This window comes from Bos indicus x Bos taurus, chromosome 19, assembly GCF_003369695.1.
Source record: "Bos indicus x Bos taurus breed Angus x Brahman F1 hybrid chromosome 19, Bos_hybrid_MaternalHap_v2.0, whole genome shotgun sequence".
In the NCBI taxonomy this organism is placed as follows: Eukaryota; Metazoa; Chordata; class Mammalia; order Artiodactyla; family Bovidae; genus Bos; species Bos indicus x Bos taurus.
Genome location: NC_040094.1, coordinates 56,165,052 through 56,190,138, shown reverse-complemented (window position 1 = coordinate 56,190,138; position 25,087 = coordinate 56,165,052). Strand labels below are relative to the sequence as shown.

The 25,087-nt window shown below is 50.3% G+C and overlaps 1 protein-coding gene across 4 annotated transcripts in view; it reads right to left on the bottom strand.

Annotated features, from left to right (window-relative positions):
• Positions 1 to 9,058: 9,058 nt before the first annotated feature.
• Positions 9,059 to 25,087, bottom strand: part of MXRA7 (matrix remodeling associated 7) — a 31,611-nt gene continuing 15,582 nt past the window's right edge. Inside the window, exons 1-4 of one of the 4 annotated variants that reach the window (XR_003506856.1) lie at positions 24,306 to 24,345; positions 23,461 to 23,524; positions 18,402 to 18,498; positions 12,139 to 13,457 (exon numbers count right to left, since the gene is read on the bottom strand). Coding sequence is in view for 3 of the 4 variants with exons in the window: in XM_027518569.1 (XP_027374370.1) it covers positions 10,297 to 10,411; positions 18,402 to 18,498; positions 23,461 to 23,524 (276 nt within the window). In the remaining variant the exon portion in view is untranslated. Of the gene's footprint in view, positions 10,412 to 12,138; positions 13,458 to 17,234; positions 17,316 to 18,401; positions 18,499 to 23,460; positions 23,525 to 24,305; positions 24,346 to 25,087 lie in introns of those variants that run through there. The other 3 variants (XM_027518570.1, XM_027518569.1, XM_027518571.1) reach the window with 3 other exon arrangements.

Below are 25,087 nucleotides of genomic sequence, written 5' to 3'. Positions count from 1 at the left end.
TCAGATAATTCATGAGAGCAAGAGAGAGGATGGCTGATGGAATAGCCATTCCCCCTTGAGGAGCCCTTCTAAGCCACAGCGGGAAGGACTCTAACCAAGAACAAGGGTCTCCAGAGACGCACAGGCGGGCTGGCTGAACTGGGACAAAGCGACTCCTCTGAGGCGCTGGATGTGTTTATGGCTGGAGTTCTGTTTTGCTCAATTACCTGATGTTTATGCAGGTGTTCTGATCCTTCCTTGACAGACTTTGGATGCCCCAGGTCTGTTTTTGTACCTCCAGTTGACTACAATAAATTAACAGTGTTAGATAAGAAAAGACAAAGAAACCTTCCAGGCCATCAAACGAAAAATGAAAAATGAGTGTACTCAGGGTTTATACTAGCTGAACCATACCTTAAGCCACGCCAGTGAACAACAGCCATATGTTCCTCCCTGATTTTCCTCAGAAAAACTGATCCACAAAGGCCAGTCTGAAACTGCTGTTCCCCCAGACAAGAGGGATGGGGCACGGTCAGTGGGCGGGGGGGGAAAGCCCGGCCCCAGTGGGTGCTGCTCACCCTCCTGCTGCCCCCACTCACGTCTCATTCCCCATCAACAGCAGCATCATCAGAATTCATTTCCCATCTCAAAGCCCTGGTTCCTATGGAAAGAAACCAGGGATCTTTAGAGAAAAGGTCATTAGGATAAGGAATAGTTAAGGTACAGATGAACTTGGGACATCTTGTTTTGCCAGAAAGCAAGGAAGCTATCAAAGACTAATTGTGTTAGCAGATCATAGAATCTACTAAATAATTGGCCTTGGCTCTTCAAAAATGTCAAGGTTGCGAAAGATCAAGAGACTTGGAAGCCATTCCAGATTGCAGGAGACTAAAGAGACAGATAATTAAACGCAATGCTTAACCCTGAATTGGATCCTCAAGTACAATTTTTTTTTTAAATAAAAGACTTGGGATGACTGGCAAATCTTGAATAAGATCATAGACTGAAGAATAGCATTGTATCGATGTTAATTTCTGGTATTGACCATTGTTCGTAGTTATTTCAGAGCATGTCCTTGTTCTTAGGAAATATACACTATCGTGTGTGGCTGCTCCGTCACTCCGTCTTGACTCTTTGTGACCCCCTGGACTGTGGCCCACCAGGCTCCTCTGTTCATGGGATTTTCCAGGCAAGAATACTGGAGTGAGTTGCCAATTCCTCCTCAAGGGGATCATCCTGACCTAAGGATCGAACTCATGTCTCTTGCGTCTCCTGCATTGGGAGGCAAGTTCTTTACCACCTGAGCCACCAGGGAAGCCCCCTATACACTGTTGTATTTGCAGGTAAAGGAACAGTATGCGTGCAGATGGGAGGGAGGTTCAAGATGGAGGGGACATATGAATACCTGTGGCTGATTCATGTTGATGTATGGCAGAAACCAACACAATGTTGTAAAGCAAATATCTTGCAATAAAATTTTTTTGAGTTGTATATATGAAAGAGAAAATGATTGAGCAAAAGTGGTGAAATGCAAACAATTGGGGAATCTACATGAAGAGTCTGTGGGAGTTCTTTGCCTTACTCTTGTAACTATTTCGTAAATCAAACATTATTTCAAAATTTAAAAAACTTACCAAAAGGGAAAAAGGCTCACAGGAGCCGATGTAAAAAATTTTCTCTCCTGTTCAAACTGTATTTTAGTGAAAGGAAAGAACTGATAAAAGAAAGTGATTTATAGAATTTCAGTAATAAGTGCAGGAGAGATAACAGAATTAGAAAACCACCATCTTTAGCAACCCCTAAGGCAATAAGCATCAATGCTAAAGCCATGAGGTGGGATCCTGGAGGGATAAGACTGCCTCCACCCAAGTTCATTGGCCAGTCCTGGCACCGCTAAATATGGTACCACCTGTGAAGAGTTCTGGCCAAAACCAGTGCACTTGAATATGACAAGCCGCTGGGGGTAACCACCAGGTCACAGGAAATGCAGGGTGTAACAAACTAGGGAAAACTATACCACAAGGTCCCCACCTGCCGAGTCCGGTGGAAAATTTTATAAGACATATGAATGACCTGGTTTCTTTAGCAAATCAATGTGATTTTTTTAAATGGAGGAAAGATTATTATGTAAATGATTAGAGGCACAATCATTAAATGTAATGTGTAGCCCTTGTTTGGATTCTGATCTGGAAAAAAAAAAAACAGCTAAGCAATCAGATTAGATGATACTGAGGAATTATTAATTTTATTAAGTGGAACAGTTGCACATGATTATGTTTTTTTTTTTCAAATACTCATTAAAAATGCATGTTGATGTATTTATGGGTAAAATGACATAATGTCTGGGTTTGGCTGAAAAAGAGTTGCCGGGGTGAGGGGAGGAAATGAAATAAGATTGGCAAAACATTGGTAATTGTTGAAGCTGAGTGATTAGTGCAGAGGGTTTTGTTTTTGTAATTTTTTTTTTTTAATATAGTTGATTTACAATGTTGTGTTAGTTTCTGGTGTACAGCAAAGTGATTCAGTTATATATATACAAATATTTTTTTTTCATCTTCTTTCCCATTATGGTTTATTACAAGATATTGAATATTCTATACAGTAGGACCTTTATAGTAGTTTATATGGAGGGTTTTATGACATGGTTCCCTCTACATTTGCATATGTTTGAAATTTTCCATATAAAATTACTTAAAAAAAAAGAAGTTTAGCCATCAGGGAAGCCCAGAAATCTATTACCAAATGCTAGAACTTGTTCACATAAAATCATAAATAAAGTAAAGCTCCCTCCCTATGGTGAGCTGCCTCACTGGGGAGAACAAGCTTCTTCCCAGGGTAGCCAGCACCCTATGACTGATGGGCGAAGTGGTATTAAAAGCCGGTCCTCACACCCCATAGGCTCTGAAGGGCCATCTCATCTTGAAAACTCCCCACAGGGTCTGTTTTGGCCTCTACGGAGATTGTGTTGGACTTGAATTCTCCCTCAATCCAGTCCTGCCCCTTTCCCTTCTCACCACGGGTGTTGATTCCAGGAGGACTTCCTAATGAATCTCTTCTATGACAATCTCCACTTTAGAGTTGGTTTCCCAGGGGCCCGAGCTGCCACACACCACTTTTTCCGTGAGGACTGTATCACGTAGAACATCAAGTTCTCATCACAGCCAGGCATAAGCTCATAAGAAACCTTAGTTGTAAATTGTTACACACCCAAGGCATGTCTTTATTTCCCCCTCTGATGGTTATAGATTAAAAAAAAAAAACCCAAAGATTAAAGAGGCACCCACAATATGTGCTCATGTTGCCATTTGGGCTGGAATGCCACCAAACACAAACAAAAGCAAAAACTATATATATCAGAATCAAAAATATATATATTTCATATACCATGATTCATATACCATGCCATTCATCTATTTAGTATATACATGGAGTTGTGTAAACATCATCACAATCGATTTTGAGTGCTTTCATCTCTTCCCCCCAATACCGTCTTCCTCCTGAGCCAAGTCTCGGCCGTAGGCAACCACTAATCTCCTTCCTGTGTCTATACATTTGTGTGTTGTTGTTTAGTCGCTAAGACATGTCTGACTCCTTTGCGACTCCACGGACTGTAGCCCACCAGTCTCCTCTGCCCCCTGGATTCTCCAGGCAAGAATACTGGAATGGGTTGCCATTTCCTTCTCCAGGGGATCCTCTCCACCCAGGGATCGAACTCGAGTCTTCTGCATTGCAGGCAGATTCAGATTCTTTACCTTTGAGTCAAAAAGAAAGCCCCATAAATTTACTTACTTGGTACATTTCATATAAACCGGATGATGCAATACGTGGGGTTTCTCTTTTTGCTGCACTGGGTCTTTGTTTTGGGGCATGGGCTTTTTCCAGCTGTGGTGCGTGGGGGCTTCTCTCTAGTTGTGGTGCTCAGGTGCCCTGTGGCATGTGAGATTTTAGTTCCCCAATCAGGGATGGAACAGGCATCCCCTGCGTGGGAAGACCGATTCTTAACCACTGGACTACAAGGGAAGTCCCAAAGTGTGTTTTTTTTTTGTATCTAACTTTTCTCATTTAGCTTAAAAGTTTCAGGGTTCATCCATGCTATAGCAAGTAACTACCTCATTCCTTTTTATCACTGAATAATATTCCATTCACTTCATGGGAAATAGATGGGGAAACAGTGGAAACAGGGTCAGACTTTATTCTTTGGGGCTCCAAAATCACTGCAGATGGTGATTGCAGCCATGAAATTAAAAGACGCTTACTCCTTGGAAGGAAAGTTATGACCAACCTAGATAGCATATTGAAAAGCAGAGACATTACTTTGCCAACAAAGGTCCGTCTAGTCAAGGCTATGGTTTTCCTGTGGTCATGTATGGATGTGAGAGTTGGACTGTGAAGAAAGCTGAGCGCTGAAGAATTGATGCTTTAGAACTGTGGTGTTGCAGAAGACTCTTGAGAGTCCCTTGGACTGCAAGGAGATCCAACCAGTCCATTCTAAAGGAGATCACTCCTGGAGGTTCATTGGAAGGACTGATGCTGAAGCTGAAACTCCAGTACTTTGGTCACCTCATGTGAGAGCTGACTCATTGGAAAAGACCCTGATGCTGGGAGGGATTGAGGGCAGGAGGAGAAGGGGATGACAGAGGATGAGATGGCTGGATGGCATCACCGACTCGATGGACATGAGTTTGAGTGAACTCCAGGAGTTGGTGATGGACAGGGAGGCCTGGCATGCTGTGATTCATGGGGTCACACAGAGTTGGATGTGACTGAGCGACTGAACTGACCTGAATATTCCATTATTTTGATTTATCACATTTTGCTGCTGCTGCTGCTAAATCACTTCAGTCGTGTCCGACTCTGTGTGACCCCATAGATGGCAGCCCACCAGTCTCCCCCATCCCTGGGATTCTCTAGGCAAGAATACTGGAGTGGGTTGCCATTTCCTTCTCCACATTTTACTTGTCCATAAATCAGTTGATGAATGTTTGGGTTGTTTCCACCTTTTAGCTCTGACAAATAATGTTTCCATGAACATTCATTTATAAGTTTTTGTATGGACATATCTTTTGTTTTTCTCCAACTGTATTGAGACATGATTGACATATAAAAGTGTGTAAGTTTAAGGCGTATGATGGGTTGATTTAATATATGTATATATTGCAAAATTATTTGCATGACCTCCATCATGTCACATCATTTTCCACCTCATCACATCACATAATTGCTGTTTCTTTTTCTGTGGTGAGTGTAAGGGTATGTTTCCGTTTCACTCAGGTATATACGTAGAATTGTGAAGTCACATGGCAATTCTTTGTTTAATACTTGGTGGAACCGCCACTGTTTTCCAAAGCAGCTGTATCATTTTACATTCCCATCAAGAGTGTGGGGCAGGGGACTTCCCTGGCAGACTCTGCACTTCCACTGCAGGGGATGTGGGTTTAATCCCTGGTCAGGGAACTAAGACCCTACGTGCCATGCAGTGAGGATAAAAAGTTTAAAAAGAAATAAAAATTAAAATTAAAAAAAGTGTGTGACAGTTCCAATTTTCCCACATCCTCACCAACACTTGTTATTGTCCTTTTAAATTAGGGTCATTCTAGTGGTCCTGAATTGACGGCTCCTTGTGGTTTTGATTTACATTTCATTTGCATGTTGAGCATCTTTTCATGTGCTCATTGGCCATATTTTCTTTGCAGAAAAGTCTATTAAGATCCTTTGCTCATGTTTAAAAATTGGATCATCAATCTTTTTTGAATCCTGTTTTCTCCTGTAGGAGAATGTTATGTCCTTCACAGAGTTGTGAAGATTCATGAGAGAACACTGGCAAGGCACACAGTTCTCAGCATTCAGCAGTGTTCTGAAAAGTTAGGGAACCTATCTCGCACCTTGCCTTTCAACTAGGCATTTTGCATTACATCACCTAGCGTAGCGTTTGTGCTTGAAGCCAGACTCAGTAAATGTCTGAGAGGGTAAATGTCCCAATTCACATCACTCATTATTCAGATCTGAATCCTGTGTGCTTTGACTCCCTTGCTCTCATTTCCTCCATTAAACCTTTTCTTCCTGGAACAATTTTCTTAATTTTATTCCCCTTGCCAGCTGCTTCCTCTCCTAAAACTGAACTTGCAGCATCATTGACGCTAATTAGAAGAGAACCAAAGACACCACCTCACACAGTTCTGAAGTAAGTGTGATCAACCTTTGAAGAAGCTAACTGACAACCAGTCAGTTTAACCTGTCCCCTATTGGAGCGCTCACAAAAGGTAATTGAGGCACCAAAAGAGGTGAGGGGGAAAAAAAAAAAAGAAATGTATGAAGAAATCCTGATTGCAGACTGTGGATTACTTAACAGTTCAGTAACCTCTGATGACTCGGCATGTTCTGAGGTATGGGTCGCTTTTTCATTTTGTAGAGGACCCAGGCCGCCATCAGGCCCAAAGATTCACTGTCAGTGGAACCCCTTCTAGGGCTGTGGAGCCTCCAGTGGGCCGGACTTGGGTGTCAGAATGGAAACAATTTGACCATTCATTCCAGGAGGCTGAGTCCAACTTGATCTCACACTTAGCGCACGCTTTCGTAAACCTCAGTTTAAGCGCCTCGGGCATAATGTGAAAGGGCGGGCACAGATGAAAAAAGGTGTGACTCATTTCACTTCGCCCCTTCTTGAAGGTCAGCCTAATACCAGACACCTTGGTGAGAATATATGGGTGTGCATAGTTGCCTGATCGGGGGATTTGTTAGATTTTGCCTAACCACCGAGGGAGGTCGAGGGTGTGTTGGATTCAGAGGCGGGACCGTGGCCTGGGAGTCCAGGGCGGGCTTGGAGAGTCACTCGGGTGCAGGGACCGGCTCGAATTCATCTTCGTATCATGGGTCTAACACGGTGGTCGGCTTGCTCACTTGCGGGAGCCTGGCCTCAGGAGGGAACGAAGGCGGCCGCAGGCGGGACATGTCGCCATGTCGCACGGCTAAGCGTCAGGGACCTCGGTGAGGGGACGGATCTTCTGACTTGAGCCCAGTGGGCGTGGCCGCCGAGAGGCGCTGGACTACGAGGTAGCCCTGTGGGCGCGCACTGCGGAGACCTGGTCTCCGAACCCGCTCTGGGCTGCTTCCGCCGCCGCCCAGGAGCATGGCAAGGCCTCGCGCGGGCCAGATGAGCCAGTCTGCGCTCCTTATTGGACAAGGGCTCTTGTCAATCACTGAGGAAACCCGATCCGACACTGAGGATGCGACCGGACTCACCGGACTTCCCGCCTCGGAGGGAGGCGGGGAGCGATGGGAGGGTGCGGTACCCAATGACAATCAAGGGATCCGCCTTTCGCGATAGATTAGCAGATGCTTGAGCCACTGAGGCGCCGCAAGGGATATTGGCCCTGGAAAGTGATTGGTCCAATCTGCGGGTGTGTGGTTCCTCAGAATATATAACATAGGCGGTTAATGACCGGATGAAATTGTGCCGCGGAAACCCCTGAATATTTGAGTGGACATGCAAACCTTTTCATAAGAAAAATGCAAATTAAAATTTTATTGAGCTAACATTCTGACCTATGAGATTGGCTGAAGTCCAAAATTCAACAAGGTTGTCTGTTAAGGACAATGCAATGGCCCTGTTTGAATCTAATTTTCTTCCTCCAGACGCTTATGGTTGTTTCCTTTCGCTTTCAGCTTGCAGAGGCTATGTGTTTGTTGCACTGACTCCCAGAAACTTCTAAGAACAAGTTCTGATTCTGCAAGTACATTTCCCGAAGGGGCTTCAATTTTCCTGATCTATAGCAATATTGATATCTGGTAGGACATATGGGTGTCAATTGAAAATGGGTTTAAGTGGACTCTTCCGGTCACTGGTGTCCCAGTGAAGCAGATGAAGTGACAGAAATCACATAAACAGAAGCCAGGGCTTATCTGGAAATGGCACCAAAGTCACCCAATGATGGTATCAAGCCAGCAGTGCTTCTGCAGAGCATCAGAGGCACAGAGCCTGGGCAACAGAACCACTACCCAGGAGTGTCATGTATGCTGGGCACTCAGAAACTAGCTTCCAAGTCACCATCAGGTGACAGAGTGATCCTGTCTATCTGTAGCCTACCCCTTTCTCACAGAGCCCCAGTGAGGTCCAGTGACCTGCTCCTCTGCATGACTATGTGCTTAGGGGATGCTGGTCCCAGCCCCAGACATCTCAGCCAACCATGGTAATCCCATCTCCTTGCTAGTGATTGGTGAAGGAATGGACACAGGACATTCTGGCCAGCTGGTGTACCTGATTCAGGGGCACCTGAATCAGTTGCCTTACTCCTAGAGACACAAGCAAGAAATGTACCTTTTCTTGCTTCTGGATGTGACATCTGAACTCCTGCAGCCATCTTGCAACCATGAGGAGAGCTGGTTTGTGACAAAAGTCTACAGTGCAAGGAAGTCCAAGAGAATTATGGCTTGGGCCCTGACTCTTCTGGACCTGCAGCCATTCTGCTTTTGGACTCCTCTCATGCCCTGGTTCTCCTCTTGTTTAAGACAACTGAGTTGGACTTTTCAGTTCTTTGCAGTTGGAACATCTTAGCTGAACCAAGTGTAGAAAATTTCCTGCAGTTTACTTTTTCTGCAGTCATAAGAATTTTGACTCAAGTCCCCACAAGTCATTTGTTTGTTTGATAAAATGAGAGAAGGACTGGAAGAAGGAGGCGAGGAAAGAGACATGAAGTGGCTGCATGGCAGTGCAAGTTCTGCTGACATGCATTCAGGGCGGGCAGGAAGACAGAAAACCGCCTGGTTGTGGATGGGGGGGTGGGTGGTCCCTGGGACACGAGAGAGGAAACAATACTTAAATCATAACATTTTAAAACAGCGGTGACACAAAAGATAAAAATAATATTTAAAAAAAGAACAAAAGTACTGACATTTGGATATAACAACAAACACAGAGAGCAGACCCTCCTGTTGTGAACTGTCAGCAAAGAAGCTAAAGCAATTACTGTGACAGATGGGGGGAGGGGCCTGGGAAAACTGCTAACAAGCAAGAGAGGAGCAAAGAAAGTTCACTGTGTTCCCCGTGGTCATTATTAAACTGAGGTTTGTAAAACGCCACTGCTGCTTTTACTTTCATGTGTTTAGTTTTATTTCAGCAAATAAAAAATATTTTCAAGAACTTTCTTAGGTTATCCCTTTAGCGTACCCTCCTTAACTCAGTTGGCTATAGATTTTTCTGCCAGGGGGGTGATCAGAAGCAGGATCTGGACAGCATGGAAGAACCACTGTTATTGTCATCATTGTGCATTCACTGACTCACAGAACTTTATTGACCTGCTAAGGTGGCCCAGACACTCTTCATGAGGTCATTCTGGCATTTTATTGAATGCTAACTGGTGAGGTTTTCTTTTACTGCATGTGCACCTGGCTTCTCCAAAGGTCTTGATTTTTATTTGTTTGTTTATGGCTGTACCTCGCAGCTTGCAGGATCTTAGTTCCCTCACCAGGGATTAAACCCACATCCTCGGCAGTAAAAGCACTGGTTCTTAACCACTGGACCAGCAGGCAATTTTCCTCCACAGGACTTTAATTTCTCTAAAGGTAGGGACTGTGCTGCATATTTTATTTCTATTGACAGTGTCTAGCACGGGTCTAGGTGCGTGATAAGCACTCACAGAAATTTTAATTATATACAAAGTAAGTGTCATGGTTAAATAAGAGACACTCTTAGAGGGTCCTAACTCTGATACCATCGCTTTGTTCCAGGAGGGAAGGTGAGTCTTTGAATCAGACTTGTTTGCTTTTTTAGTGATGCTCCCCTACGCCTTGCTTCCATACAGTGACAGAAGCTTCCAGAAATTCTTCCAAGGCAGAGGAAGGTGTAGTGTTAATAGGCTGGATACTCGGGCAGCGGGACCTGATACTCTTCCTCCTTACAGCATCCCTGAATCTTTTCCACACTGTGTGCTGGGTTGGAGTGGGGGGCGGGGTGGGGGGGAGCTGAGGCTTCGAGCCAGCCCTTCTGGGCCGCTGCTTGCCTAGGATCTAATTTGGATCAGATGACAGGCTCAGAGGGGAACCCATGTCACAGCTAGGGCCTCCCCAGCAAACAGAAGCCAAAGGACTCAGGGACTTTTTTTCCTCCTTTGAGGACAACTGTCCTGACTCCTGTAACATGATATCTAAACTGTAAGATCTGAGAAACTCTGTATATGCTACATCTCTACATCTATGTATATAAGATAAAAGGAAGCCTACAAGAGTCTGAAGATAACAAGGGCGTGGGTCCCAGGTTGGGGCAGAGTCACGGCCCAGCTCTCGCAACCCAGCTGTCATGGCGTCCTGCCAGGCGGAGGCGGCCTACATGTCGTAGAGCCGGAGCTGCTCCTGCACGTCACCATCGGACATCTCGCCAAAGGTCTCCTTGTTGTCCTTCATGAGCTTGAAGATGGCAGCCAGCTGTTCCTTCTTAACTCTGTCAAGAAGAAAGGATAAAGAGGAAAAAGGTGCCCCCAAGCCAGGGAGAGACAGAGGCTTGTGCATCCCATAGAGTCAGAATAAGGAAATGAAACAAAGACAAAACCTGCTCTTAACACAGGAGCTCGTTTGGTCTTAAAAAAAAAAAAAAGCAAAAAAAAACGAGACTTCTACTAACTGGGGTTCTAAGTCTTGGGGTCTACCCTGGAGATTTGGGGACCCCAGGTTATCACTCAGGTTCTCGTCACTGCACTTCCCCATAGGCCTCCCTTTAATGTTGATTACACATCTCCCCAGGGGGTGGGCCACAAGGAAGGAGACGTATTCCACTAGGTGACTGGAGAGCCTGTGAAGAGACATGTTAGAAACAGCCTTCGTTTAGCAGGGGCCCCAGCCTCCAGGATCTGATGATCTGAGGTGGGGCTGATGTGATAATAATAGAAGTCAAGGGCTCAATAAATGTGATGTGCTCGAATCGTCCCGAAACCACCTCCTCCCACCCCTGGTCCCGGTCCGTGGGAAAGCTGTCTTCCACGAAACCAGTTCCTAGTGCCAAAAAGGTTGGGGACCGCTAGTCTAGATGGCTGAGCCAAAAGTGGAGGAAGATAAAACACAATTGGCTGGGAAACAGGGGCACGTACAGACGTGTGTGCAGGGTGCTTGGCCTGAGGGCAAGGGTGCGTGTGGGGTCTCACTGCCCAGAGGAAGGGGTGCCTTTTTCCAGTTTGCACAAGGACACCTTAGAGCCAGTGGGGGCTCTGCCCCTCCCACCGGGGAACAGCCCTGGCTAGAGATCAGTTTTATGTTCACTGCACCTGGGCTGGGGGGTTGGGGGCTGGGAGTGATGTTCTGTTGTCTCTGTGAAGCTGGGCCATATCATCTGACCAGCACAGGACACCTCCCAGCAATGCAAACATGAAAGGGTGGGGAGACGCTTAGCTGCCATGGGTTGCTTTCTTGTTGGCTCTGCTCTGCTGTGCTGTGCTGTCAGCCTGGCTGGGCCCTGCATGCTGGCACGGGCTCACCACGCCAGTTTCAGGCTTCTGTGATTCCTCCTTCCACCCTGTACTAGCAGATCGGCACGGGCCACCTTCAGAGGATGTCAAGCAAACGGCAAGTCTGTTCTGGTCCCTGCAGACCCACCAGGAGGCAGGGCCTCAGTACAGCCTCTGGGCACTCTGGCTTTGCAGGGCACAGCACTGCCCAGATGGCACCTCCATCCTGCCTAGAGGGGCTCTCGATCTATGTCTGGTCTTACACTTGTCCTAACATATTCCTTCTCCAATAATCCTTTATCTCCAAACAGCAGGCTGTTGGTTTTCTGACTAGAGCAGCAGCTAGAAGCTGAAATACTGAAGTCCCACATCCAAGCCTCTCTCAGTCACCCTGGAGAAGTTATTTCTACAATCCGCTTTCCTATCCAGAGGAGAAGGAACCTGTGAGAAGTCCGCAGTATCCTACCGTCTGAAGAAAGGAATACTATGGGTCAAGAAGCTGTGAGTTGAACTCCTTGGATGGAATCCAGATGTACAAGTGTGCACCCCCCAAAGGAACACAAATCTTCCCATGTGTCTCTTAATGGCCATGGGCTTGCACGTCCTGGGACGTCGTACTTTGCTGGAGAGTAAAAGGCACCAATTGAGAGAGAGAGCGAGCTTGAATTTTAATGGGTTCAAAAAGATTATTTTTGAAAGATAAAGCAAAATGGAAATAATCACGCAGTAATCAAGACCATCTACTCAAAGTTTATTGGACCAAAGGCTGAATACAGAAATCCAAGCCATAAGGAGTACATGAGGTTTGGTGCCTGCAAGCCACATTCAGAAAGTGTCCAGACAAACTTCATAACCTGGAAAGAGTCACCTATTTTTTCAATCAGACCCTGGCCTGGACAAGGACATCTCTTACTACCGCTGTGTGGGGCAGGGGCTACTCACAGGAGCACATCTGCTATTTGTTACGTGGTGCTGTGTGACTCTGCCTTTGTTCCCTGTTCCTTCCTAAACCCATGAACCTAAAGTACTAGACCCGGAAGAGAAGGTCCCTGGGAATGTAACCTGCCCTGGGAACTGACATTGAACGTTTCCCAGCCTTGCATTAGATACAAAAAGAAATTTTCTTATAAACTTAGTGCTTTAAAAAATGTTTAACCAATAAATCTAAAAACTGCAGATTAGTTTGGTATAGTATAAATATCGTCAAATATAAAATTCCAAGAGATGGATCTGGGACCCCACCTGATGATCTGGTGAAATTCTGACTCATCTATGAAACCGAGGAAAAGGCAGAATTGTTACATCCATTTTCAGCGAACACTATCGTTATTGCTTCTGCTAAAGCGAAGGTGGAGATGCAGCTGAGCTGGTAAGAACATGGTGAAAAGGCCTTTTCGCAACAAGAGGGCTGGATCCAAGCCTGCTCTGAGTGGAGGGTAAGGGCCGGAGGAAATCAACAGCTGGCTCTGGCGCTTTGCTGCCCACGCATCAACCATTGTCTCCCTCACCCCCCAATCCAGCCAGCTAAAGACAGAGTGGAAGCCGGCCCTAAGGGCGAGGAGGGTAGTCGACCCCCCTGAGCACCCAGTGGGCCCAGGCAGCACCCCATCATGTGTCCATCACACCTCAATGTCTCTCTTGGTTTGGCTTCGGTGATGAAAAGCGGAAGGGCTGGGATGAAACTATACTGATTTTAAAATGATGGCATTGGTGACATTGGTGATATCTCAGGTGTAAAGGGTGTGTGGACGACAGGAACACTGAGTGACAAGGAAAATAAAAGTCCAGGAAAATCCTTCAGCTAAACAAAGCAATCCACACAGACAGGGAGGAAAGCCTCTGCAAGGGATCACCCCAGGCATTGTGGACCCTCCCAGCCAAGGAAAGTCCTGGAGTGGGGGTCGACTCCTGGAAGATTTATGTAGGAAAATGCACCCCAGGAGCCCACTTGCTCCTCTCTGGGGCTTCCACTGTATCGCTCAAGTTTTAAGATGCCAAAAGGAAAAGCCTTTAGGAGGAGCCTAAGGATAACTTCATTATTCCTCGGTTCTGTAAAGAGAAATAAGGGGAAAAGATCATTGATTTCACTCATATCATCTTACTGCGGGAAAAGAAGAGGGGAAATAGGGTGAGGAAGGGAATGTTTGGAATTGCAGAAGCCAGCCCAGACGCTAGGATCCAGACCCCAGGGGAGTCACCTGCAGCAGGATGGCCCACTAACCAGAGCTAGCCGGAGACCCTCTGCCAGGCCTCCTGGGAAGCGGGTCAGGCCCCACGTGTGGGTAGTTAGGCCAAAAGCTCCCACTTGTAGGTCAGTAGGCAGGTCAAGTCCTTCATGTATGTATTTAGTTCCGGTCCCACACATGGACAGTTAAGCAGTCCCAAAGAGGGTCCCAAGTGTGGGGGTACTGAGCAGGTTGGGGTCCCACACATGGGTAGTTAGGCAGGGAGGGCCCTCAGTTGGGCAGTAGGGCAGGTAGGGGCCCACATATTGGCAGTTTCACAGTAAGGTCCCACTTGTAGGCAGTTGGTCAGGGTGGACCTTCAGTTAGGTAAGTGGGCAGGTCAGGGCCCACACATTGATAGTTGAGCAGGTCAAGGGCCCCATTATAGGTAGTTGGCAGACTGGGACCCACACGTGGGTAATTAGGCAAGTTAGATCCCTCAGTTGGGTATCTGGGCAGGTCAGGTCCCCGTGTGGGTAGTTGATCAAGTAGGGGTCCACGTGTAGGTAGCTGGGCAGGTTGGGTGCTACCAGTGGGTAATTGAGCAGATAGGGGTTGCTCACATTGGCAGCTGAGCAGATCAGGGCCCTCATTCAGATAACTGTACAGGTTGGGTCCCACAGCTAGGACAAGTAGGTGGTCAGGCAGGGCAGGTCCCACTTGCAGAGTGTTGGCAGTGAGTGTCAGACTTTAGTTGGGCAGGTAGGGTCCCCCACTTAGATATTTGGGGGTTCAGGTGTCCATGTAGATAGCTGAGCAGGTTGAAGCCCAATTGTAGGTAGCTGACAGAGAGGGTCCCACATTGGGTATTTGAGCAGTCTGGACTGCACATGTAGGGGGTTGAGCAGGTTGGGTCCTCAATTAGGTAGCTGGGCAGATTGGGGCTCACTTGTACCCAGCTTAACAGGGAGGGTCTCTCAGCAGATAGTTGGCGGGGAGGTTCCCCCAAGTGTCAATGAGCAGGGCGGCCATAGATGGGTGGGCTGAGGCCTCACCTATATTTAGTTAGGTAGGTCAGACTGCAAGGGTCAGATTCTTGGCTTTGTGGCCGTTCTAAGCTGGTCCTCTCACCAGAGATTATTTCCTGTCCTTGCTAGGTGGGTTTTGTCCCTTCTGGGGACAGTGGCTTCTAAGGATATGTGCTCCCCAGATGAGGCAAATGGCATATGTGCCTTTTCTAAGAGACAAGTTGAGCACTCTACCCAAGTGAGCGCTGAGGGAGCCCTGGGGGACCCAACTTTATCCCTCTGGCGCCCTCATGTGGACATAAGCCAGCACGTGTTTCTAGAAATTCACGCTGGTGGATGATTCACGGACATGCCAGGAGGTGGAAAACAGAAGATCCATTCCCCTTGCCAGTTACGCATTTCAAAACATCATCCACTAGAGCGGTGTCCACCTCCAAAAGGGTCGGGCCAGTCCTGGGGACACTCAGAATGGAATGGGTACTTGGGTCCCAGGTCTTTATTATCAGAGCCAGCTGGTCTACCTCCTGGGTTCCACTTTTCCCTGGTCCGGAAGATGGGAAGAAGGGATGGTGTACAACGAAAGGAGTGCCCAATGGTCCCTTTTTTCTTTTGTTTGCTGCCAAGCTAGAAGCCAGCCAAGCTCTCCAGTTTCACTAGTCTTGGGTGTGAGCGGTGGTGTCTTGCTGCGGGGAACTGTCAACCTGCAAGTCCCTCATTCCAGCCACATTCTGAGGCTGCATGTGGCACCTCCCAGAAGAGCTGCGGGGGGAATCCATACTACTGTGTTGGCCGGCTTAGTGAATTTAAAGTCAAGAATTTGCAGCATGGGCTTTTAACCTGCTTGCCACGTGATGGGGACCCTGAATGCCAGGAAAGGAATTAGAAACAAGCAGAGTTTGGTTGATCAGAATTTAACAGTCAGAGAAGAGCACACACTTTTCACTGGCCTCTGGTTCTAGTGGTTTGACGGTATTTTTCACCCTGACAATCCCAAGGCAGTTTTCTGAACCCAACCGGGACCAGAGCTGTCTCACACCTGTCAGCTCTCCTCGTCCCCAGGGGATCTATCTAACTGTAGATGGAAAGACAAAGCCACACTTGCCAGCCTCTGCAACCCCAAGCATCACCATGCGAGGACCATGCGAGAAGAGTGGGCGTCATGGGGCCCCATGCAGTGCTGAGTGGGCTGACCACGTGCAGGGACCACGTGCAGCTGACCACGTGCAGGGAGAGAGCAAGCAGACCCCACAGGCAGACGTGTGGGGCAGCCCCGGGAGCATGCTGGGAGGGACAGTAATGAAAAGGAACATGAACTCCAGCCCCATCCTGGGAGGACCGTGTTCACGGCCACGAAGTCCGCCAGTCCCTCCTTCTCAGCTTGGGCAGGGCGGTGATAACCAAGCCTGCACGTGAGGAGGTGAGAAAACTTCACCCCAACAGCAGCACTCGGGCAGTCTCCACCCCCACAGAATAGCACTCATCTGGAGAGCCCCAGAGATCCAGGGGGGAAAAGACCCATCCCCCCCGGGCAACAGAGTCTGCTCTCTGGACACCATGGAGGAAGGACTTTCCTTCTTCCTGCCCGACGTCCCAGCTCTGAGCCCAGGGATGGTGGCAGTCTGACCCCAGCCTGATCCTGCCATCCAGTCAGCTAACTGGCCTTTCCCTTTCTAGTGGTCCCTCACATCTGCAGCAGACACAGAATAAGGCCAGGGTCCTGGCCACAGCCTCTGCCCACAGGGGCCTTCGAGGGACCCACAGCCACGTCAAGCCCCCTCCATCCTTAATGCTGGGCTGCACACCTTTTCTGGAAAGGGCCAGGTTCTGACTCTTTTAGGCTTTTTGGGCCCCACGGTCCCTCTGCTACTACTCAGTTCAGCCCCTGCAGTGCAAAAGCTGCCACAGACCACAGAAAAGCAAATGAATGCAGCCGGGTTCCAATCACACTGGATTTACAAAAACAGGGCCGTAGCCCTCTGCCAGCCCTTGCTCTGATCATAACTACCAGCCTGACCCACAACTTGGCACAGGGTTTCTGCTGGGCACTGTTCTACTTTCTTTTGTTGTTGTTCAGTCGCTAAGTGGTGTCCGACTCTTTGTAACCCTGTGGACTGCAGCACATCAGGCTTCCCTGTCCTTCACTATCTCCCGGAGTTTGCTCAAACTCATGTCCATTGAGTCAGTGATGCCATCTAACCATCTCATCCTCTGTCGCCCCCTTCTCCCCTTGCCCTCAATCTTTTCCAGCATCAGGGTCTTTTCCAATGAGTCGGCTCTCATTGGAAATCAGGTGGCCAAAGTATTGGAGCTTTCTTAGGGTAGGACTAAGGCTGCAGGGGTGAACACCACCTCCTGGGGATGACAGTTTCCCCCCAGCCTCACAAGGGGGCGCTAGTCCTCCAAGAAGCTGGTTCATTAGGTCCAGGAGGGACTTGGGCCTCCAAGAACCCCTGGGCTGTGGGAAAGGGGCCTGCTGGCCCAGGAGCCTTGAGCTGGATGAGAATGAGCCGGCCCGGGTACACAGAAATGAATTAATCGGTTATGAAGGCGGCGGAGGAGGAGAGATTTAGATCACAGTCGTGATGGGGACAGTCACAGACAGGGTGAAGGAGGCACCAAGTCAATCTCCTTACCAAAAGGATTTGCAAGAATATTTGTGGCTCAGGACCTAAGGAACTTGCTACAGGGAAGTGAGGTCAGAAGTCAGCTCAATCCTGAAATATAAAGGCAGCAAACCGGGTCACACCCAGAGGCCGCGGCGCGTGGGCACCGAGAAGTGGGAGGACACCTCCCCCAGGCTGGGCTCACCCTGCCACCCCTCCGCCCCTGGGTGAAGAGCCTTCCGGGCCAGGTTTGGAAGGATTGGCGGCAGCTCCAGGAGGGGAAAAGGGGTTCTCGTGGGCAGAGCACCTTCTGACTCCTGAGTGATGCTAGGTGGGTTGGAAATAATAGAATCTAGATCCTGGAATAACAGAGCCTCCATTCCTGACCCTAGAACCCAGCTTGCGGGAGCCAGTGGGGAGTGATCGCCCAGCCCCTCCGGGTTACCGGGCTCAGGAAACACGCCCCCATTTGTTAATAGATGTGTGCCTGAACCAAAAGGACCCCAGGCCACAGGCTGGCCTGTGTCAGACCACCGGTTCTTCCCCCTGATCCGTCCCCGCTGTACTGCTGCTCCTTAGGAGGGAAGCCCATGGGTCTAAGGGAAGCCCATGGGTCAGCGTAGGTGTCCGGCTGGCGACGGGCGGGGGAAGAACCTAGTCCTAAAAATGAGTTGCTGCCGTGGCTACAGCTGCCTCAGAGCTCCATGGAGCAGAACAGATAAAAAAGGACTGCTAGCCCGGTGCTGGGGCGGGGGTGGGGGTGGGGGAGCTGGAGGGTGCTGGCGGGGTAGGGCGGGGGCGCTTGGCTGCCAGGCGGATGAGCAGGAAGAATCGTGCTCTGTCCTGAAGTGATGGATTGGTTTTGTCATGAACTCTCCGTGTACCGTGAACAGCCAGATCTGCTCCAGGCTCTTCCCAAGCATCTCTCTTTCTCCCTCTCGGTGGGGGAGGTGGGGGGCAAGAAAGGGCTCGGCCGCCCTCCCTCCTCCCTGTCACCCGCTCCTCCAGAGTTTCCCAAGGGGAAATGGAGCCAGGACAGGGGGGAAAAAACCTCTAAAACGGAAATCGGAAATCGGGCAGTGGGGGCGTGGCTTGTGGGAGGCCCGCCTCCTCTCCACACTACAACGAAGGGGCCTCCCGGAGTGGCACCCGAACCCCAGAAAGCTGAGCAGCCCGGAGGAGGGCCGGGCGGCCTACCTCTGTTCCTCCTCCAGCTCCTCCTTGGTCATCATCTTCTTGTACTGGTTTCCCCGCAGCTTCCCAGGGCTGTATTTGAAGGAGAAGGCCTCGCCCCCTGCAGAGACACCCAGTAGAGCCGGTTAGCGTGCTGGGCTCTCCGGCAAATTTAGTCCCCTTTCCCTTCCTTAGAAAGGAAAGGTTCTTTCCCTTCCAAAGAACCACGTGGGCCAGAGAGGGTGCCCCGCTTCGAAGACGGGCAGACAGGGGCCCACGCCCACCCAAGGCCTGCACCTGGAAGGATCTCCCCACACCCCTTCCACTCAGGAACTCTTTTTAGGAACTTGAACCGGGGATGAGGCAGCCAGAAAGAAACCTGCGCACGCGCACACACACACACACACACACACACACACACACCAGTCCCCCCAGGCCATTTGGTTCCATCCATTCTCCCAAGGGGCTTCCCAGGCTAGTGTTAAAGAATCTGCCTTCCAATGCAGGAGACTCTGGTTGGATCCCTGAGTAGGGAAGACCTCCTGCAGGAGGGCATGGCAACCCACTCCAGTATTCTTGCCTGGAGAATCCCATGGACAGAGGAGCCTGGCGGGCTACAGCCCATGGGCTCACAGAGTTGCACACAACTGAAGCGACTTAGCAAGCACACATGCATTCTCCCAAGACCAGGCTGGGCCATCCTCAGAGCTGCCTGTTGGCCCCTCTCCCTCAAGGACTCTGGCCAAACAGCTGTCCCCGGGGCTGTTCTCCCCCTCATCCTGATCCTCCCTCCCCATTGCTGCTGTGCTCATTACATGGTCAGACAGAGGGCACTTATCTCTGGGAAGCAGGCTGTGCCCGGGCGCTGCGTTCCCTGCCTCTTCTTGGGTCCCGGGTACAGAAGGCAACAGGGACCTGCAACCCTCCTGCCGAGGTCCTGGGTCTCCTGGGCTTGAGAGTGCCTGCCCTGCCATCTAGGAGCCTCATGTCAGCAGGCCCCTTCTATGCCCCTCCTCCCACCAGTGACTAAAAATCTAAAAACAAAACAAAACAAAAAACACATCCAGCCCACAATGGGACAAGGGATGATGTGGGCTTGTCCATGGTGTGTTTAAATAGGTCATTAAAACCAGTACTTAGGGGGACCTCCCTGGTGGTCCAGTGGCTAAGACTCTGAGCTCCCAATGCAGAGGGGCCTGGGTTCAGTCCCTGGTCATGGAACTAGATCCCACATGCTACGACTAAGGCTTAGCACCACCAAATAAATAACTATATTTTATATATATATATATATATATATATGGCTTCCCAGGTGGCTGGCAAAGAATCCACCTGCAATGAGGGAGATCTGGGTTTGATCCCTGGGTTGGGAAGATCCCCTGGAGAAAAGAACAGCTACCCACTCCAGTATTCTTGCCTGGAGAATTCCATGAACTGTATTCATGGATTGTATAGTCCATGGGGTTGCAAAGAGTTGGACACGACTGAACGACTTTCACTTTCATATATATTTTAAAGTACTTATTACTGAATGGGTGTTTCTGGGTTCGCCAAACCCAGGGCAGCCTTCGTAAGACCTTGTAGCTGCTTTGGAATGTACAGAAGGGCAGTTCTAGAGGCCTGAGAAGGGCATACCAGGGGGTCTGGACAGAGAAAAACAGGCATGTGTGATGTGGGGAGAAGGCTGCAGGGCAGAAAAGGAAAGAGCTGTGAGCATTCTCCTGGCCGAGTGTCCAGTGGAGAGCATTCCCTCGGGAAGCAGTGCCCTTACATGGACCTTCAGCTCAGCAGGTGGAGGGCAGACAGCCTCCGGCCAGCCTGGAGGACCGAGGTTGAACAGCTTGTCTTATCTAATTTCTGTTAATGTATAAAGAATTGAGTATGGGAAACGCAGAGACCAGCAAATCACCCTCCCACACAGATGTCTTCTTTTTCAGTTCTGTTCTATGTCACTCAAATGTCAGGGATCTCAAACACCTCCACATCCTGCCCTGGGGCCACCCAGACGGTCTCCAGCTGGCGGCTGTCCCCAGTGATCAGACAGGCTGGCGTGGGCTCCAGGCAGGAAAGGGCTGCAGCCTCTGAGCCTCGTGTTCTCTCTAGGCCAAAGGAAGAAGGTTCTGGATGCAAACTCAGAACCCAGGGGTTGTCATGGGGGCGGTGTTTGCTCTCACCACAACCTGACTGACTTTGCAGGAGAATCTGGCCCCCAGGGCTGAGCACTCCTTTTACCCCACGTCTGGACAGGGTTTAATTTGCTCTTCATTCATTCAGCAAATATTGATATTCAGTGAGCTCTCTGCTGGGTGCTGGGGGCTTAGCAGGGAAGAAAGCATACAGCGGGCAAAGATGAGTAATCAAAATAGCAGAGTTTGCAGTAGGTCCTGAGAGCTCTTCAGCAAAGGACAGTGGGAGGGGAGAGGAAGGTGGGGAGAGGGCTGCTTGGAAGTTTAATGGCAGTGGGGAGGGCTGTCAGGAAGGGCTTTTCAGGTGATGCTGCAGGTCTGGGGAGACGGATCTAGCAAAGCAAGGAAGCCAGTGAGGCCAGGTGGCAGGGAGCAAGGGGACAGGAGGACATGGGGTGAAGAGCTGGGGCGCCAGGGGAGGCCTTATTACATTTCTGTTAAGGTGTAAAGAATTGAGGATGGGAAATGCAGAGACCAGCTGAATATTTTTTGATCTTCACTCTGCACTTGGCTCTTCATTCATTCTGCAGGGCTTGCTGAATGAATGAAGAGGACATTCTTCCTCCTGGTGAGCTGGGGCTGGGGCTTGGTGCTGAGACCGGATGAGCCCATGCCCCTCCCTGGAGACCCCACTCCCATCAGCTGCTCTCCCCTCCAGGCTGAGCACAGCTCAGGCTGATGAGCCAAGGGGCCGCAGCATCATTAGGAGCTTCCAACAGCTCAGGGCTTGGACTGTGACATCCGGGGATCTGGGACCCAAGCTGAGCAATTTGGGGCCGTCGTTTGAGGAGCCGGGGTCTTTGGTGGTCAGGAAAAAACCTGCCAAGGGACAGAATCACATGGAGCTAGTCTCAGAACGAGCTCGTGGCCATGCTGGCTTCTGGCCCTCAGGAAGAGGCAACGGACAAAGAAAATGGATTAACCTCGATGTCAAGGTCATGGTGTTGCTATGTTTTAGAAACATAAAGCAGAAAAATGCTGCCAGCTGAGTACTGCTCAAGGTTTCCAACCTGTGGGGTGGGTCTGATAATGCTTCTCTCCCGAGCCGGAGAGAACAAACCACTTAAAAAGGCTTTTGCTTACTCCCGTAATGGTGACAGAGGGACACACAGCCACATCCAAGGCGGCTAGACCAGGGAGGGGTTCAACGTGAGAGCCTCCCAGGGAGGGGGCCTTCCTCATGCCGTCTTCTGTGAATCCACCCAGTCACTTAGGGAAGGCACCTTGGCGAACACTAATTAATTAGCAAGCGGAACTGCTCACTGCAGAGGGCCTGGGGGCCTCTCCTGTGCGCTTCTGACAGCTGGAGCCCTACACCTCTCCAGCCTCGGCCTCCAGAGGGCTGCCAGGAGGCCGCCTGGGGGATGGGCAAGGTCCAGGAGCAGCAGTCAGATAAGGAGGGAGGGCCCTGTTGACCCTGCACATGGCTAGGTGTGGGGCTGCACGTCTGAGAGTGTTCCAGAAGAGGGGTCTGCTGAGCCTCCCCTTGTCCTGGCCCCCTGGGGCTACCAGCAGCCTTGGCTTTTGCCTTCTGCATTCCCAAATCACTAATAGGATCCAATAACGTGGCAGAGACAGGCCTCAGGGCCGTGGTTTCTGCAGACGATCTGAGAGAACCAGCAGCAGCAGAAAGGGAGCCCCTAGCAAGGGGCTGATAACCCCCCCACCTCAGCCTTCTGCCCCACCCCCTTCCTCTAAAGCTGTCTGGATAGAAACCCAAGGCCCTTTCCTGCAGGGCCTCCTGGTGGGGGAAGCCTCCTGGTGGGGGAAGCCTCCTCAGATACACCCTCCCCCAGTCCCAGCCCAACGCTGGCCGCCTGGCCCACACCACCAGCCCCGGTTACTGCATTCCTGCAGCCCTCTCTTTCCGGGGCCCCTGCCAGCTGTTGACTTAAAAATCACAGCAACAATCCCCCCTTTTAAAAAAGCCTGAATATTTCAAACGTACACAAAAGTACAGCGAGTAATAAGTCCTCGGTGTACATGCCATATAGATTTGACCAATGCTGACATTTTGCTATTTTTGCTTCAGCTTCTTCTTCTTCCTTTTTTTTTTTTTAATAAAGAAATAAAACATGACAGATCCAGCAGAGGCCCCACCCTGTGTTGGGTCCCATCTGTCTGGGGCGCTGGTCCCCGTGGGTGCCCAGAGCAAACACACTGCTTTCCACCCAGTTAAGTCTGAACTGGTCCATTTCCTCAAGGCTCCCGGTCACTCCCTGTTTCTCCCACCGGCTACCTAGGATCTGAGGGCCACACAGGTCTGGTTGGTCAGCTAGAGCTGCTTGGAAATCAGACATTTCGTCTCCAGGGAACCTTAACCTGCAGAACCCAAGAGGTGGCCCTGAAAGTGGCTTTAGTCTCTGTGAAATAGGTCCGAGGTATTTGAGAGAAACATGAAATGCACAAAGTCGGGGTGAGAAGGGCGTTAGGCACCGCAGGAAATAGAAGGTCAGTGATGGGCCGTCTGTATTTACAGACAACTCATATTGTATAGATGGGCTTCCCAGGTGGTGCTAATGGTAAAGAACCCACCTGCCAATGCAGGAGACATAAGAGACTCGGGTTTGATCCCTGGGTCAGGAAGATCCCCTGGAGGAGGGCATGGCAACCCACTCCAGTATTCTTGCCTGGAGAATCCCATAGACAGAGAAGCCTGGTGGGCTATAGTCCATAGGGTCACAAAGAGTCAGACACGACTGAAGCAATTCAGCATACAGGCACGCATATGGTATAGATAGAAAAGCGATGGCCAAAGGAGCAAAGCAGGTGAGCAGGGAGATGGGTGCGAAGGTGGGATCAGAGAGGAGCAGGCTCCGACCTCAGTGTCAGCCAGAGGCGATAATGCCGGCCTCCGGGGGCAGCACTGTGCAACCTGGAGACCGGGTCCCACTCACCGTCTTCCTCCTCAGGCCCTGCCTGCGGTGAACCCTCCTCACCGTCCAGCTCCTGCTCCGCTTCCTGCAAGACAAGGAGAAGGGTCAGTGCCCAGGCACCCGGTTTACTCTTCGATACCGTCATTCGGTGTTTGACCCCTTGGTTAAAGTGACCTGACCCCTGGATCTGCTGTTGGGAGAGATGTGCTTGTGGACTGGAAGTGGACCTCGGGGACATGGGGCGTCTTGGGGAGAGGCAGGGGCCGCCCAGGGACAGCTTGATCACGCACAGCACCCGCACTGTCCTTTGAGCGTGGTTGGGAGGTCCTTCCTGAGAAGGGGCCACGGTCAACAGCAGGTAGAAACAGGAACGTCAGTGTGAGTGCCGGTTGTCCGAGGTGACGGCGGGGAGACTCTAGGCCAAGGAGCCATGTTTTCACCTTGACACTGTGGCTCCTTTGCCTTTTCCAGGTAGGTCAAGTGGTGGGTGCCACTTTGACAAGTGGACTGGGTGACCCCCACCTCCCACTACAGTGAGCAGAACAAAGGGCACGTGGGACTTCCCTGGTGGTCCAGTGGTTAAGCATCCATGTTCCAGCGCAGGGGATGCTGGTTCGATCCCTGGTCCGGGAACTAAGATCCCACATGCTGCAGAGCAACTAAGCGTGTACGCCCTGGAGCCGGTGTGCCAAAACTAGAGAGAAGCCCCGTGTGCCACAACTAGAGAAAGCCCACGCGTCGCAACAAAGACACAGTGCAGCCAAAAAAACCCCAAACAAAACCCAAAAGGCAAGAGAGGAAAGCTGGTGGGGTCTCTGGAGTCCGGGCCGGGCCAACCATCACAGAGCAGCCGTGTTTGTGCTCACAGTCTCCATCTCTGCTTCCTCCAACCTCTTCTCAGTCCCTGACCGTTTCAGATCGCATTTTCCCAAAATTGGAACTCCACCTCCCTCAGCCCAGTTCTCTCCCATGGATGCACGGACAAAATAAACAGCAGGCTGGAAGGAATGTCCCGGGATGGCCTTGGTGGAGAGGAAGGGGTGACTTCAACTTGCAGGAATGTTGGAGGATGAGAGGGAGGTGGTGGGGGAGCTGAGGGACTGAAGGGCGCGGGGAGGAGACCGAGGAAGCCCAGCGGCAGACAGGGCAGAGCAGGAAGGAGGAGGAGAGGGGAGCGCAGACGTGAACGGCTGCCCCACAGGGGACGGGGCAGCACAGCTGACAAGCCAGACCCAGGCCTTCAGGCTCTGAGCCCCTGGGTCCAGCGGTCTGCAGCCTCTGCAAAATGCGCAGGCAGGCTCCCGGCCAAATCAGAGCAAGCTAAGCTGGGAGACAAAGTTTGCACAAGCCCAATAGCAAGTCATGGCACTCCCCTCCTGGTCCAGTGGCTAAGACCCCATGCTCTGGGGAAGCGGGTTCGATGCCTGGTCAGGGAACTAGACCCCACATCCCCTGACTAAAAGATCCCACATGCTGCAACTAAGACCTGATACAGCCAAAATAATTAATATTAAAAAAAAAAAAAAGCAAGTTGTAAGTGGCAAACCCAAAAGGTTTCCCTTGGGTCTCTTGTAACTCTCTTTTGAGGGACCCCACAAGATGCCTCCAGGAGGAGCAGCGTGGGAGGCGGGAGCTGGTTCTTCTCCAC